The sequence below is a fragment of the Suillus plorans genome, assembly GCF_016647745.1.
Source record: "Suillus plorans strain S12 chromosome Unknown HD556scaffold_33, whole genome shotgun sequence".
In the NCBI taxonomy this organism is placed as follows: domain Eukaryota; kingdom Fungi; phylum Basidiomycota; class Agaricomycetes; order Boletales; family Suillaceae; genus Suillus; species Suillus plorans.
Window position 1 is genome coordinate 67360 of NW_024537417.1, and position 16230 is coordinate 83589.

The window sequence follows — 16230 nt, forward strand, 5'->3', positions numbered from 1 at the left end:
ACGCAGTATGCAAGGTTGTCAAACCTCGATGGGCATCATGTATAACACTCTGTATAACATGCCACTGGCAACATGCCTGACAGCTGTTATAGGCGCTGTCTCGCCGATTGACCCATTAGAAATTCAAATCACTCCACTTTTGTTTTTACCAATGAAAACAGTTTCAAACCCACTGTCGCGTCGTCGAAAAATGGCAGTTGTATCACTGATCAAGATGTCGTCAAAAGTCGGCCTGGCTTGGCTGGGGATTGGGTCTGATCATCTGATGATTGATAAGATCCAGCTGTGACTACAAAGGGGGATATCGTGTTGGTATACACAACAGATTTTGGCTTCGAAATTTCGGCTTACATGACCATAGCAGAAACACGAACAAAGTCCTGGCGAGGCCGGTTTGCGGGTAGATCTGCAGATATGCATGTGGAAATAGCGCAGGCGATATCGCGCTCGGAGCTTTCGCCACCCATTTCGGGGGTGTTCCTTAGCATCGTGTCTAGAACCCTTGACATGTCCATATCTTGCACGCTTTGTGGAGTTCTGATTCACTTCTTTCCTCGTTGCTGGTTGCTCTATCTTGTCGAGCCCGCATAAGTTGCAGTGAATATCTGAGCGTTTTGCATGGCTTCAAGTCGTGAAGTCACCTGTGTTTCATGAATGAGCCATTTGACATGATGTGAGGTAGCAAGCGAGTGCTCCGAAAAGTACTGTAAGGCGAGTATTAAATCGCAGGCTTTGTTGCCAGTTATAGTGGCTCTTGGGTGGCTCCGAACAAGTTGGCTCATTGTATTCAACAGTGTGGGGAAAAGAAGTACTTATGTAAATAAAAGCTTGATTGAATTTGGGACCCAAGTTACGTTCATAGTTTACTGCATAACAAGGCTCAAGCGCTCATGTCTTGCCACCGTTGTTCACAGTCCACCAGCACACCCGCCAACTTTCTTCTACGGTGCAGGAGCTGCAACAAATACTGGCATCATAGTAAGTGATCAGTTGCCTGTAAAGACGGAGCATCTAATAAGAAACACACCCATCATTTTGTTTGTCACTAGGATGTCACCCCCCTCCCCTCGAAAGCGATGAACTCCTTAAGCTCATCCGCTCCCAAAACGCAGGTGACCGCGAGAATGGCCTCGATAGCTGGAAATGCAAACGTTGTAAGAAGAATCAAGCGGCTCAAATCATTGGCAAAACTGCAGTTCAATCGCTGAAACCGAGACCGGACGACAACCAACAGCCACAGCCCTCCTTTCAGGCGCAAACATCGCTGGGACTTTCACTTCTAAAGGACAAGGGGAAAACAGACCCGAAGATTGTTACTCGCGTCGGTGGGCCAGCGGGACCTAGCATCGAGGCAACCACCCATATACTCCATACTGCCGAACGGACACAACACAACGACCGCGGTAGCCAGCACCAACAACAGGGTAATCATCCAGGTAGTCAGATGAGAAGTTTAGGTGCTGAAAAACTACGCTCCGTAATTTTGCGCCCTGATCGCCCATGTTTTCCAGATAAACTTCCGACAACTACAGTTAAAAGGCTCCAAGTGAAACGTGTGCTTCAAGTGGAGCACCTTGATGGTCCTAAAGCGGATTGTGACTATCCCAATAAGACGGAGCTCTGTCCAGATCAGCCTGCTGTGCCTCTCAAGTACGCCCGTGCTCCAGATGGAAAGAAGGTCGTCTCGTCCGGACATCCACCAAGATTGGAGCAGCTTGAAGATGTCAAATACGTAAATCCTTCACGCATAAAAAAACGTACAGCAAAAAAAGAAGATACGCCTCCCTCTCGTTCTGTTACTTTGTTCTCCGAAAGGGTTTATTCTCCATTTACTTCACTTCCTGTTCAAGACGAGGAACATATTCATTATGATTCGGTGGTGAAGAGTCCTCGGGGCAATGGACAAGAAGTCGGTATTCATACAGATGCTCCTCCAAGACTCCCCGTTGGACATGGCGACATCCAAATGAAGGATGTCAGTGATGATATCTACGAACCTCCTGTCCCACAGTTTAGTGGTTCCACTCTCGTTTCATCCAGTTCGAGAACGTCTAGCGAGCAGCAAGGAGGCGGTTCTGTGACGCAAGAAGGTCACCAGACCATCCAACAACAAGGAGTTGTTCAATTGCGTCATCAACTCGAAGGCCAGAGCAGCCTTAAGGTCGGACTTAAGTTTAGAGTGCAAACAGTTCTTTCCTGACGTGATTCAACAGCAAATACCGAAGGCAGAGGCAGAACCTTTGCTAGGCCCGGATTGGTTGAAAGCTCGATACTCGGTTGCCAATGATTCATGGCGCTCTTTTTGCGATCCACATCGCCAAATGTATGGTGTCAGCAGACGCAAGAAACTTACAACTAAATTTCTTGGTGATCCGGTACAATCGTTGGCGACAACAAATAGAGAACCACTCTGGTTTTTTTCCTGTCATGATTGGATTCAGCAGACACAAGCCCATTCATGTTTGGAAACCAGATAATTGACACATCTTCAGTACTAGTAACATGAGTAACTTAAAACAATTTCATATACGTTGTTCTTGTCTACAGTTATACTAATGATCCATAATAATTCACTTGGCTACCGCTGTAATGTCCCGCTGCTGCAAGATATTGTTTACTTCTTCCCATAGCTTGCGATAATACCGACCTTTAGGTAATGTGTCTAAAGGATACTGCCACGCACTGATTCTCCTCAGTCGGGGAAAGATATCAGACAGGGCACATGCGACATCTTGTGGATTGGCCAACCTCGAATCTCCCAAGCTAAGGCAAGTCACTGCCAAATTACGTGTCAGAGCTGCCTGCCGTGAGGACAGGGACGTTATGGGACAGGGTGAGAGGGCATTTAAGACTATCGCAATTTGATAGAGCCTCGGACACAGAGCGCACAACGATTGGAGACCGCGGACAGTGATCGATAATTTAGGTTCAGAAGCGGACGGATGCCAGCCACGCCTATCATTGAGACAAAAGACCTCAAGTTCTGGCCAGGAGCTTGCCATCACCGTAAGATCCGAGTCACTCAGAGAAAATGACAGGCACACGCCCAGATCAAAAACTCGTAGTTTGGTGAAAGCGAAAAGTGGCTTGAATACATCCACCGTGATGATCTTTGAGTTGGGAAGAAGCTGGGAGACTGCGAGTATAGCATTTGAAAGGCTGTCGCGCACTTCAATAGAACGCATCGTGCTGCATTCCTTGTCGCATTGACTGGAATAAAGTGTGCTAAAACACTCTGTTAAGGAAGTAGAAGTCGGTGCTTCAGAGATGTCGAAGATAACTGACTGCAGAGGCCTGCATCCAGGTTCTACAAAGGATGTGATAATTGGGATACTATATGCACGAAGATGTAGATCGCGCAGATTGCAGAACCACGAGCTAGCAGCACAATCCCTTGCTGTCCTGGAACTACGAGGCGCTAAGCTTCCGTGGTCGCTTGATACCCACGAAGGGATGCCCAAGCTTAAAGTCGTGAGTGACTTGAGTTGAGATAGGCGCAGAAGATCTGTTTCGCTGATGGTCGATGACTTGCATTCTAAGGCAGTGAGACGAGGTAGCTGACAAATGGTCTGAACGGCAGAGGGACCCTCGTCTTCCGATAAAGATATGACAGAATGCTTGCTTATTGATATGCTGTGAAGGTTGGGGCAGAGTTCGGGCAGTAAGGTTAGGAAGGGAAAGTCGGGAGGTTTGTGGAAAAAGAAATCCAGCTCGAGGGACTCTAGGGTAGGACTCAGGAATAGTCGGATATATACATAACGTGATTGATCAGTGTCAGTCCACGATAGTCGACGGAGGTTGGGGAACAACGAGGTCGTGATGCGCATCATGCTTAATAATCGCAGTCGTTCTGTAAGGGCGACTTGGGAATGGGTATCTGAAAATGCAAGAGGGGGACATGATAATTTACGGACACGAGACGCAGCTCCTTGGAAGGACGCGCATGGTACTGATGTCCGTGTGTCCTTGAAGGACTGAGTCAGTTATCACGGTGTCTATGATTCAATTGTTCACGCACATTGGATATCACTGGTTTCATATATTGGAGCAAGGGCCTTACGTCCGGCAAGTCTGACCATAAAAAGTCCAATGCCAGAGGTGATAGGAAATGACATGTCCGAGCGAGAGCGTTGAGCTGGCTGCATGATGTGTCTGCTTCTTGCACCGCAGCAAGTATGTTCAGCAAGATTTCGTTAACTAGTAATGCATGATGCATGGTAGATATGGGAGGGAAGGTGCGAGTATGGCTCCTGAGGCGCCGAGCGAGAGCGATAAATATGATAGATGAGAGATCAACCCCGATTAATTGCCTTACGCAAAGATAGGCACTTGTTTGTGGAGGCGATAATTTGTTACCGAGGGTGAAACAAAAAGCTTTTGTACTGAAAGGATTCTATGATTCATGCCATGAGACTGTTCGGCATGGGAAGTCGTGAGAAGTAGAAGGCTGGGGATGATGCTTCATTGGCGGAGCTACCGTGGAACTATTGTCTTGCCGTGCAAGACGTGCAGGGACATAAGCCGTGTGGCAAAGCTTGGAATTCAATGTTGCCGAAACCCGGTGCTATCATCCACTACATTTCCCTCATCCGAGGGACATCCGTGAATGACTCCTTATTAATTATTTCATACAGCCTAAGGCAGAAGATATCGTATGAGTGTTCTCAAATGAATGCGACGAAACCCTGACCTGAAACGGCTGACTTTTAAACACAAGTCTAGAAATGATCATAGCGCTGGCTGCCATCCTTTTGTGTTCTCCATTAATGTGAACCAAATATATCGCACCGCGAGAGTAGGAGATCGCGTTATCGCATACTAGTAGACATGGGGATATTTGTGTGACAGCGTTGAGATCCTAGCTGCAAGTGGGCCAATGCTCTCTGCAGAAGAAAGTTCCCAGAAAACTCTGTTGGTACGTGTTCGAGTCGGAACTTGGAGATTGTGACTCGAGTGAAGTATGAGGTCGGGAACTGGGCCTGATAGCATTCGACTAGATGAAAATGACTCGCTACTAGGTTTACCGCCGTAAGAAGTGCAGTGCAGCGCCCTGCCATAGGTGCGGATCATGAGCTATCTCCCCCTGATTCGGGAAGCGCATCAACGGCACAAGTACTAAATGGCAAATGGCGGTGATCCGAAAAGATTTTTTGAAGAATTTCTAGACCTGCATCTGAAGTCTAGGATGCAGCCGAGCAGAGTTTACATACAGCTGCATGATTTTGCCTTGGAAACAGAGACCGAGATCCCAAGCTGCGGCCATTGACTCAGATATGTACCGCCCTGCTGCGAAAGGTTGGCTATACCGCACAAAATGCTGTTGGGACCGAGCGGTGCGTGGCAATCAAGGCGGCTTGTGCTACCGAACTAGGACAGCATCAAAATTCTGATCCTATGAAAATATACGTGATTTAGATGGTGAATTGACAGTTGCTCACATACCAAACAGCACGGACCGTCAAATCTGAGTTTGAGGCTATTGCGGAGGCATCAAGTCACTTACAAGTTGAGCAAAGCCGAAATGAAGCGAAAACCAGCGCGGCACGGAGGCAATAATATTATGTTGATTTTCGAGTTGTTTCGGGTCCCATAACGTCAAGTAAGGTTAACATGTAATACTTATACACTAGCGGGGAATCCTTAAAGCAATGCACCAATCTAGATCCTAGTACGTCAAGAGCCTCATGAACAAAGGTTGATAACGGACTCGCCAGATAATTTGGAGGTACAGTTTATTTTTTTTTGAGCGTGCGGGGCTGTCAAGTAAGGTTCCGCGGAGAGTGAAACACGAGCAGCCGAATGACTTGCCGACACTCTGCCGTGAACTGCATCGACAACATTAGTGCCGACGGAGCAGCAAGAGCAACAGACCTCGATATCGACTCAGTTTGCCGACACTACCCCAGTTGGTTAGTCATGCCAGTGACTGGCCGAATTTACAGTCCGCTCGGTAGACGCACTACACATGTAAGAGTATGCGTTGAGAATTAGATAATAGGGCACGGAACAGGCCCATCAAATTCAATGTCCGACGTCGGCAGTGGCGGCAGTGATATCCGGTCACGCAGCAAACTAACGAATTTGCTTGGAATATGATAGTAGTATATGCATAGAATGTGCGCAGTCAAGTAGCTCAAGTGGTACAAAATTGAGTGCTGTAGACGAAAATCATGAAATGGTGGACACTCACGAATAAGTAGACCGATAGTAAACTAACTACCACTCAACTCTAATAGTTCATTTCTCATCGCTTATCATCAAATAAACCGAAGAAATAAACTGGGTTCCAAGTGCTAGCATTGAAGGTACTGTACTGACCTGTGACCCCTCACCGCGCCACGCGACCCCTCCACTTCTCCTTTGCCTTCATGACATGACGATCGTCGACGAGAATGATCTTATTCGCTTGCTCAACAGTATCCAGGAACTTTCTGACGAGATTACGCAGAGCCGCTCTGTATCATTTTCCCTCCATGCCTCAGCTGGTGCTATAAAGGTTTTGCCTCCTTTTAGTAAAGTCACAAACCCCCGATTGATATAGAACCTTAGACTCAAGCGGCACATGCACAGACAGGGTTCGTCCTTCGTAGGTGGGAGCATGAATGTTGAGCGGTATCTGTAGATTGGACTGACCATGCCGCAGGTTCAACCTCGACAAGGTTCAAGGTTTGTCCTACTCATTGCTGATATATTTTACTGGACTAATGGACACAGACGTGTACGATGGAGAACTAGAACGCATGAACGCCTCTCTTGCAGCTGAGAATCAGACGCTGCAACACGACAACAAACAACTTGGTGCGCTTATTCGAGAGTACGAGCAGACACTTGAAAGCGTAATGAGTGCATTCCGCACAAGAGCTGTACGTGTATATATTCACGTCATGGCAGTTCTTTGATAACCGACAAAATATGACCTCTTTCTTCCCTTGCCTCGATCCGCCGCCCTATGTACATGTGTTACCCGCGGTAATTAATCTGCAGCGTGACGTCCAAGATCACGAACTCGCTCTCATTCGCGAGTACGAATCCAAGCTTATTGCCAGGGAATCGGAAGACCTTCTCCGTGCACTGTCGACTAGCACTGCTCAATCCGCGGCCCTCGGGCGGATATCAAAGACGCTTCGCCATTTCATGCGCGTACTGAATGGCGAGGATGCCGAAGTTGCTGATACTCCTTCGCCTGAGGCAAAGCAAGGCGATACGGAGGAATTTGATTTCGAAGAAAAGAAGGATTGGTCTCTTGAGAGGGATTGTGAACTCGCACGGTTGGAACGAGAGAATTCTGTATTGCGGAGAATGTTGAGGATGGAGGTATATGAAGTCGAGGCTGATGCCAAATGGAATGTTACAGATTATGCAGTAGACAACTCACGCCTGCTCGGATCACGTCCTGGATCAAGCAAGCATCCTCCTCAGCCTCTGCAACCACCGAAGAAAACACTAGGTGGTCCGCCAGGCACAGTGGGACCGTACGGAACGTACAAGAAGGGCAAATCAGGCTGAACAGAGCGTGAGGCCTTTCTCTCATTAACTGGATATCTGTTGACTATCGCTTCTTCAGTCTATCCACTTTCTTCGTTTTATTATTTGTGGACTCTTATACATTCATACTGTGATGCAATGGCAGGATACTCTCAATTCTTCGATATGTCTTCACGCAAGAGCTATATCGAGCCGGATGACACGAACAATTCATCGTACGAGCAATGGGGTATTTGAAATTTTGTGTGCAGCTCAAACTTAGCCCGAACCTTACTAAATCTCACTCGGTGATATTCGTCAGAACTGGTTTCTCGCTATCATATTTCTGCTATGCAGCTCCAAAACAGAAGGGAGATCGAATCGGTTATGCCGTGATTACCAATAGGCTGGTCGTAATCGACTGAGTGCCATTAAATTTATGTGAGCGTAGAAGGCCAAATATAAAATACATCCATTCATTTGGTAAGACTCATGAGGCACGACCATGCTGACCAGTCTACATCCTTGAGGAGATTTTTATTGTGTCATTGATGTGTATCTGACTTGCAAGAGGAGAGCTTTGTTTTGATGATCAAGTGTCCAAGTGCCTCAATTTCCAAGTAGTTCTATTCAAGTGTATCTGCACTTAAGTTGACACTCAGGAGTATTAATACTACTTGGCTATTGTAGAAGGCTAGTGATGCATACTTGTCATTTATCCTCTCATGAACATTTATGACTTCAGTAGTAGTACTGTATGGTTTTGACACTAGCTTCAAGCCCATCTGCGCATGACCATGTCATGCTTAGCTTCATAGCTTCAAACCTTAGTGTGACCTGTGACCATGCCTAAATAGGTTTGTTACACTGGCTGTGATTGACAGTGGCAACTTATGCCGACTGGCACTGGTAGGGCAACTCTGGCGACCAGCATGGACTTCTATGCTCCTACATGTTGCTTCAGCTTAGTCGACATCATTTTGAGCTGCACATCTCATGAAGCATAGACAGATTGCAAACAAGATGTACAATGACTTCTGGACCCATTAGAGTAATATATATGTTTTTTTTTCCATTTTTACTACATGTCACAAATTAGCTTCACCTCCCAAAAATTTGCATGACGGTCACACCAAATAGGTTCTAGAGTTCTAAGGTGAGCAGACAAGTCAGGAGGGAGCTATGAGGACAAAAATATCTATGGCATGTTAGCTTTTGTAAATGATAGCTAGCCCTATGTACTCACATCTCAGTCTCTTGAAAACGGACTGAGATGTTATGATGAATCGTGAGCTCTTTTATATCTGGGTAGAATAGGAATGAAAAATGTAACATTATATTGAAAACATACGAGCTGACGTCAAGTGTCGCTTGTTCTGCTTGTTTCGGATGCGCTCACACTATCCTCCTTCCTCATCGTCTCATTCTCAGGTCCTTCGGACTCATCACATCGTTTTGCGTCCAATATAGGTTCGATTCAACAGAGCCTGTGACACGTGATGAACCTAGTGTCGAAACTATACAGTACACTCCTGCAATTGGATGACTTGCCATGGGCTTGAAAAATGTAGGATAGAATATCATATTTTGCATTAGGAAGGCAGCTGCAATGCCGCACTTCATATGTGCTTGATTTGCAATTCAACATTATTTTCTACCCTCTAATAAACCTTAATCTGAAAGGGGGGGTACTCCCCCTCCCTCTTGCAGGTTTTTCAGATTATAATAAACATGTTCTTAAAATTCCAGGCCACTAATGCCTGTGATATCAGCTGATATACTGTTGCTACTACTACCTAGTACTGTGCAGCTGCTCTGGTGTCCAAAAGAAATGATGAAATGAGATATGTGTGAGTTCATGGTTGATGTAAGCATCCTTGACTTGAGATACCGCAACCACAGTCATCTCCAACACATCCGATAACTGTTGTCTGGCAAGAAATCATAAGAGGTCTACTTCTGGCTCAATTGGGCAGCAGCTCGGAGTGATGAAGGTAAAGATGACTTGGCTGTTGACTTTTAATGTGGTCTTGCCTTGCTATCTCCACACCAACAACAACCATTGATACAAGCATTTGCAAGTCTTGATCCTCCTCTTGCTCTACCATTTGCTTATTGTTCATTGTTGCAAACTGTGGAGTTTCAGCATCCATAATAGCAAGTAAAGTGGATTTATTATATATTAATCAATGTGAAGTGACTACGGTTTAGAAAGCTGCATAGATTATCATAATATCAGTGATTTCCAATCATTTACAAACTACGGTATAATCTATTCTGCATTATTTTGCCCATGGAAAGTCATCCATTGCATCAGTAAATTTACACATTGCTTGAACTTCCTTTTTTGCAACTTGCCACCAGGTATTTCCCAAAAAGGAGTGGAAAAGTCACTCATCAGAATGGTGACACCAATTGCCATCAACTTGCCACAAGACAATTTGAGTTTAAAAAGCAGATACCTTCTCTTGACTTCAACTTTTTCCAAGCTTTTTGTTGGCTTTTTCTTTTGGCAATTATTTGTAAAATAGCCTGCATTGCAAGTAGTGCAAGTTGGGGCTACTTATTTTACACTTGTTTCAACAAAAAAGACAAGATATTGCATTCATGTGACAAGTAGATAATTACATGGTAGGACTACTAAGTACTAGTGGGGAAAAGACTACAACTACTTGTGGCAGCAGCAACTAGATGCAGAAACAAACTTAAAGAATGAGGAGCCAGCAGCAGCAAATTTTGAAGAGGGTGAAAGGTCATGTAGTGTCCGGTTCAGTCAGGTTCAGGCAGTTAGGATGAACTTTGGACCAAACTCCTATGAATGCATTCACAAAGGTTTAGTTTGAGCTCAGAACAGGTTTGGACCATTGAACACTAAATTTTCATTTGCAAACACATACTATAAGGTCACATTAATGCGGGCCAATGACTACTCTTCATGCACAATATGGTTGTCAATGGAGCAGAGCACTCGGCTTGAGCTGTCAGTGTCTTCTTAGATAGATGATCTATCAATAAACACCTATACAACCAAATATCTCCACTGTCAGCAATTCAGACAAATACCAATGACTAATAACGTGGTCATTCATAGGTGGCTTAAATATTCATAACTCTGGTTGATATAATGACTAGAGTGGGGCTGAACTTCATTGACAGGAACCTTGTTTACAATTCATGTACAGTATCAAATACAGGTTTTGTTCTGGTGAGGCTTTTGTACAGAATTACATAGTTATATACGGAGGTGTGAGATTGTGATCATTTAGTACTTCAGTTATGAATTTTGAATACATTGGTAGTATAGTTACAACAAGATTGGATAGTGAGTATGCTGTTAGTGGTAGTTCAATATGATTAGTAAAGTATAAACATCGATGATCAAAGTGAATATGTACTGCAATTCTTAAGGTGAAGATCCAGAGTCTCTGATTGGTTTTTTCCCTTTATATTGATGTTCTGTCCAAGGGCCAGTGTTAAGGCAGTGACATTTGAAAGGACTGCTTGGCATGGCCGATGGCAGTGATAGTACAATTAGTTCTTGTATTTCAGCATTAAAGACATCACACTTTGATTTGGTTATATGATGATGGAAAAAAGCCATATGGACTTCTACCAGTGCACCTTTGAGTTTGGATTCATATTGGAGTAGTGAAATAAGCTTGTGATTCTCATCATATGCTGGTAACGGCTACACATCATGAGTGGATATAAGGTCTTCTAAAGGACCTTTACACCAATCTGCCATGGGCCAAGTTGTGATGTTGAATTCAGAGCCAAGATCTGCAGTTATGAATGCAAATTGTTGAATTAGTAGGTTAACAAATGGAGGGTATTTATAACATACTGGTTGATTCATTGTCAGTCAGAGTCTTAGTAGGATCATCATTGTCTATTGTTTTTGTCTATCTTATCATATATTGAGTTATCAGGTAAGAAGATTGATGAGTAATTGAAAGTCCTCAGGTTGATGGATCTCTGCCCAAGAGAGTCATAGATTATGCTGAATGTCTCATAGTCTTTCTTGCTGGGAACTAGTTTTTAAAATGCATAGATATTGTCGAGAATGGCAGGGAAATCTTCTGACGAGAATTTGAATTTGTCACTGCAATCTGCTATGAATTGACAGTTCAATTTGACATCTGCGAAGCGGTGTAACAAGACAACAATTGCTGAACACTACACAAAGTAAGTAACTAGCAATATAAATTGTTGTGGTCTGCACAGCCTAGTCTGCTATACTTGCAAGACAAGTGTGTTCGATCCGAGGGGTTCGCTGTAAGGTATTAGAATAATCAGTTATATGAAAGGGAAACAAAGTCCGAAGGTATAATTACCAGTCCGAAGGTAAAAACATTGAGTCTGATGTTTGGGTTATGTCGGGTTAGTGTCAGGAATATAACAAATGTCAGGGATAGTGAATGTCAGGTTACTGTGAGATGTTTCGAAGTGTTTTGGATAAAGAAAGGATGATATTTGCGGAATTCAGCGAAGAACTACAAATATCTAATGACCTCCTCCTACTTAGAGGTAGAAAGGTAAAATAAGTAAGTAGGAGGTATGTAAAATATATAGTGTCTATGTAGAATTTCAGAGTGCTATAGGCGAAAGTAGTAGCGGAATATTTCGGGTCCGATGTCCTATGTAATAAGACATGTGGTACTGCGGACATGTAATAACGCGGTCTACAGTGTTAGTGATGTGAAAACAGATAACTGCGCACCTAGTGGGGATAGATACGACAGGACAGGACATAGGGAGGATAAGTGCATGGGAAAATATCAGGTCCGATGCGCGGAAAATGTCGGGTCCGTCAGACTACATCGGGTTAGCATTGGGTTAGCGGATAAACATTGGATTGAGCAGGTAAGTGTCAGATAACATTGGGAAGTGATTCGTGTGTTTGACATGCATTGGGAATTAGCTGAATATGTGCTCAGCACGAGGCTGAGTGCTACAGTGGCCATGAAAGATGTTTGCAGGATCAAAGTTGGCATCTGGTGTGAAGTAGAAATCATTGCGACTGATCTGGAATACACCACAGATGATGAATTCTTGGTCATCATCTTGACTCTTGGCAATGAAGATGTTGCCATTCCGTCCACCTGCAAAACATTCTGCACGATGCACAAGTTTTGGCATTGCAGCATAGAACCCTCCAGGAGAATTCTGCAGCTTGTCCAGTACTACAGATGCTGCATGTACTGAGGTTGAGACATAGGTACTAGTACTAGCTGATGAGTTGGAGGACTTAGCAGTTGTGTTTGGAGCCATGTGGAATGGTTTATGAGGATTGCAAGGTGACTGTTACGGTTCTTAGGCTTACCTTCACCTCTTCACCACTTCACATCTTCACATAGTCACTTATCACTCTTTCACTTATTCACAGAATATCACAGAATATTCTACCTAATTCCCATGCCACATTATCGTACAACTCTTACTATGATTATTCCCATTGGACGATTACCATTCAGACTCCTATTACATATTGGAGCTCCGCTTCAACACATGCTTATATACCTAGTAGTTACCATGTATGTTTCTCTAACTTGACCTTAGCAATCTACCTTGTAAACCTACAGCTAGTAGTAAAGGGGGTTCATTGTTAAAGCGTAACAGTGACGAGACCTGTAGCTTGACCAGTGGATGTTTATAGGGCAAGTAGATAATTATGATCCATGTCACAATACAAGTAGTTATGATGGAAGCATCAAAATAGTCTAAGCAAGATGTGTCATTGTCATATCCCATATTCCGGACCTACATCCGACAATATTCCCATGCCTCATCCGGATCTTCAGATGCCCTATCCATGTCTCCAGTCCTCTACCCATCCAGATCCCTGCACATCCGCACATCCACATCCAGATCCCTTTACCTCCATACATCAGACCTCCATACCTCCGCAGCTAGCCTGCATCATTCATCCTTTGTCCTATTGCCCTAATGTCATATCCCGCATTCTGGACCAACATCCGACGATGTTCCCACGCCTCATCTGGACCTCCTGTCCATGTCTCCAGACCCAATCCTCTATCCGTCCGGATCCCTGTACTCCTGCATCTGATATCCGGACACCAGATCTGATATCCACATCTCCGGATCTCCGGATCTGACCTATGCTTCATATCCGAACCCAAACCTTAAATCAGCGCTCATCCCCTTATGGTAATCACCTGTCTCCGGACTTCCGAACATCCGGATCCGACCTGCGTCTATCTTCCGTGCCTTTTCCCTTTGTACGTTCCTTCTCAAGTTAGACTATACTCATTTTCCATACCTCATTTCATTTCCGACTTTATTTTCCTATGTTCTCATCTCCGTCTTCATTTACTATTTTCTACATGCTCTGTCCACAGCCTCACATAGCTTTGGACTGCACTGACTGATTCTCCGTTAAGTCCTTAGTAGTATATAAACCCTGTAGAATCTTTGTACTTCCTTAGTCTGAATATTACACATATTAGTCCTCGCACTAGTCTTCACACTAAGTCCTCGTAACAGTTCTATTCCTCCGACTTAGTAATTATCCATCTCAGGCCTAGGGAGGAATTCCCTAGGCCGGAGCTCTGCTCCTCTGCTCCTCCACTCCTCCGATCCACCATTCCTCCGATCCTCCAAGTTTCCGGAAGTTCTTCCGGAACTTTCCCGCGGTCCTCCGGACCTATTCTGCTTCGGACTTTGTCCTTGCAGCCTTTCCTCTGTTTCCTTCTACTCAGGACTTGTCCTGAGTAGCCATTACACATATCCCCGTCAGGACGAAACTCCATCGTAATTTCCGGAAGTTCCTCCGGAACTTTCCTGCACTCATCCGGAAGTTTCTCGCACTCGTCCGGAAAGTCCTTCCAAAGTTTCCCACGCTTCTCCGGAAGTCCTTCGGACTTCCTTGGACTTTCTCCGGACGTCATTCCGAAGTTAAGGGCACATACTCGGGTAAGGGGCGCAGTGCACGAGCTGAAGCCAAGCCCCTTGGAATCAGTCCTACCCTTTGTGCATGGTCTTAACAGTCATCAACAAAGTTTGAAGCATGCAAGGTTTGGAGATTAGAATGGTGGTGAAATTTTGATGATGTGAATGGTCGCTGTTGGATATTGATTTGGTGATGTTACAAGTTTGCAGGGCATGTATAATGGTCATAAGATCAGATTTAAATTCAGGATGATGGGATTATAAAACCAACTTCTTTAATGAGGATCAAATCTGTGAATACATCAGCAACTAAGTTAAAACAGGTTTAGTTTGTATGACCTTTGAAGGTGGCAATAGAGTATTGGTTCTCTAATGACAGTGGTTGCCGTGTATTAGAGTTACTATGATTTTGTAAGTGTACAGTAAATGGAACTCAAGTTCAACTTGGATTGGATTACTGCTGGAGGCTGGACCTGTATCTTCCCATGTCAGCAATTGCAGTTCATCCATGAGCTGGTGTATAACAGTGTATTCTGGATAGGTCCAGGGAGATTCCAGGGTATGGGCACAACACACAGTAACAATCTTTCCAGGGTCCCCACAGATCTCATAGACATAGGGAATACCCATTTCCATTTTAACCATGCCAGGAATTGACTTTAGCATAGCCTTGCCATTGACAAATTGGGGCTGGGATATGTTAGGCAGTGTGGTGATTTTACAGTCTTGATCCTGGAGGTGCGGTGCATTGCAAGGATAGTAGTTGGCAGCATACCGATACTGGCGACGAGAACCGATCATCAGGAAGTGGGTTTAGCATGTAAGGAGGGGCTTGTGGATAACACCACAAGTCAGATTGTTTTGTGGCCTCAGGAGGTAGGGCAGTGTTGTTGGTAGGTTTGTATTGGGATGATAACAGTAACTCCAGAGGCCACTTTAATGCAATGTTGGAATCACAGGGTGGGTCAAGGGACAATGAGTTGCAGGAGATGCCATACATCAGTGTTAGTAGTTCATCGTCAGACAGAATGTGCAAGTCAGAGAATTTGATTATTTCTGCACATGGGGGAAGTGAGATTAGTACTTGATTCTTGAAAGGTAGGAAACAACACGCACCCTCAACTTCAGCAACTCTTTCACCTTCGGCTCCTCGAGTTTGGTCAGACATTGCTAGATATCTCCTGAAAGATGATTGCTCAGCACTCAGGAGTTGTTATGCACTCAAATAGATCTGTTATGCGGAGCCCTAAGAGGGGCGTCGTCCGCTAACATTCGTGACGTAACCGGAAGGGTCCGGTATAGCAAGTGAGACTGGCGACGTCGAGTCGGCAGATATCACAGACGCACGTGTCACGTGACTTCTAAGACAGCTGTCTGTGAAGTCACTGAAGTCAAAGGGAAGACAGTCTTGTCCTAACAATGACCGTTGATCGAGGTAGACTTAGATGCAACAAGCACCTAAGAAAGTCGTACTAGAGACAAGAGCTGAGAGGCTCTTGAAGGAAGTAGTTTCGAGGGAAGATTGAGTAGATTCAAGTTAGGGAATCTAATACAAGATGACCAACTACTTATACTAAGTGGAAAGAGTTGAGGGCTGGGTTACCGTACTGTAGGTAAGGGTAAAGGGGAAACAGAAAGGGTATAGGTATGTTGGCAACACAGCCTGATTAGTGATGAGAGGTCAAATGCAGAATGAGACTGATGAACGTTGGACCGGGCCAACGGTAGAGTTACAATGCACAGCAGGTGCGAGTCAAGGGAGATGAGAAGGGAAAGCCACATTGGTGGCACGAGTCTGGACGAGTCATGGTGCCAAGGCACGTGCGCACATTGGTGCGTTATCAGAGATAAGGTGGA

The 16230-nt window shown here is 44.7% G+C and overlaps 4 protein-coding genes across 4 annotated transcripts; 2 read left to right on the plus strand and 2 right to left on the minus strand.

Moving 5' to 3' along the window:
- Positions 1-805: 805 nt before the first annotated feature.
- HD556DRAFT_527086 (uncharacterized protein) lies at positions 806-2524 on the plus strand. Its single transcript, XM_041310875.1, has 4 exons — positions 806-978; positions 1050-1457; positions 1512-2161; positions 2214-2524. Exons 1-4 carry the CDS (start codon positions 891-893, stop codon positions 2475-2477), a joined length of 1410 nt encoding a protein of 469 aa, XP_041159438.1. The 5' UTR covers positions 806-890; the 3' UTR covers positions 2478-2524.
- HD556DRAFT_527105 (uncharacterized protein) lies at positions 2386-4682 on the minus strand. The gene is made up of 2 exons (XM_041310876.1): positions 4019-4682; positions 2386-3965 (listed from the first exon to the last, which is right to left on the minus strand). Exons 1-2 carry the CDS (start codon positions 4214-4216, stop codon positions 2571-2573), a joined length of 1593 nt encoding a protein of 530 aa, XP_041159439.1. The 5' UTR covers positions 4217-4682; the 3' UTR covers positions 2386-2570.
- Positions 4683-6142: 1460 nt separating this feature from the next.
- HD556DRAFT_1376600 (uncharacterized protein) lies at positions 6143-7839 on the plus strand. The gene is made up of 5 exons (XM_041303105.1): positions 6143-6496; positions 6550-6590; positions 6644-6666; positions 6715-6863; positions 6985-7839. Exons 1-5 carry the CDS (start codon positions 6374-6376, stop codon positions 7504-7506), a joined length of 858 nt encoding a protein of 285 aa, XP_041159440.1. The 5' UTR covers positions 6143-6373; the 3' UTR covers positions 7507-7839.
- Positions 7840-13871: 6032 nt separating this feature from the next.
- Positions 13872-15541, minus strand: HD556DRAFT_1527703 (uncharacterized protein; the record flags this gene model as incomplete). The annotated part of the gene is made up of 4 exons (XM_041309356.1): positions 13872-14450; positions 14950-15063; positions 15149-15429; positions 15490-15541. The coding sequence occupies 4 exons, from the start codon at positions 15539-15541 to the stop codon at positions 13971-13973; spliced, it is 927 nt and encodes a 308-aa protein (XP_041159441.1). The 3' UTR covers positions 13872-13970.
- Between the last annotated feature and the right edge of the window lie 689 nt (positions 15542-16230).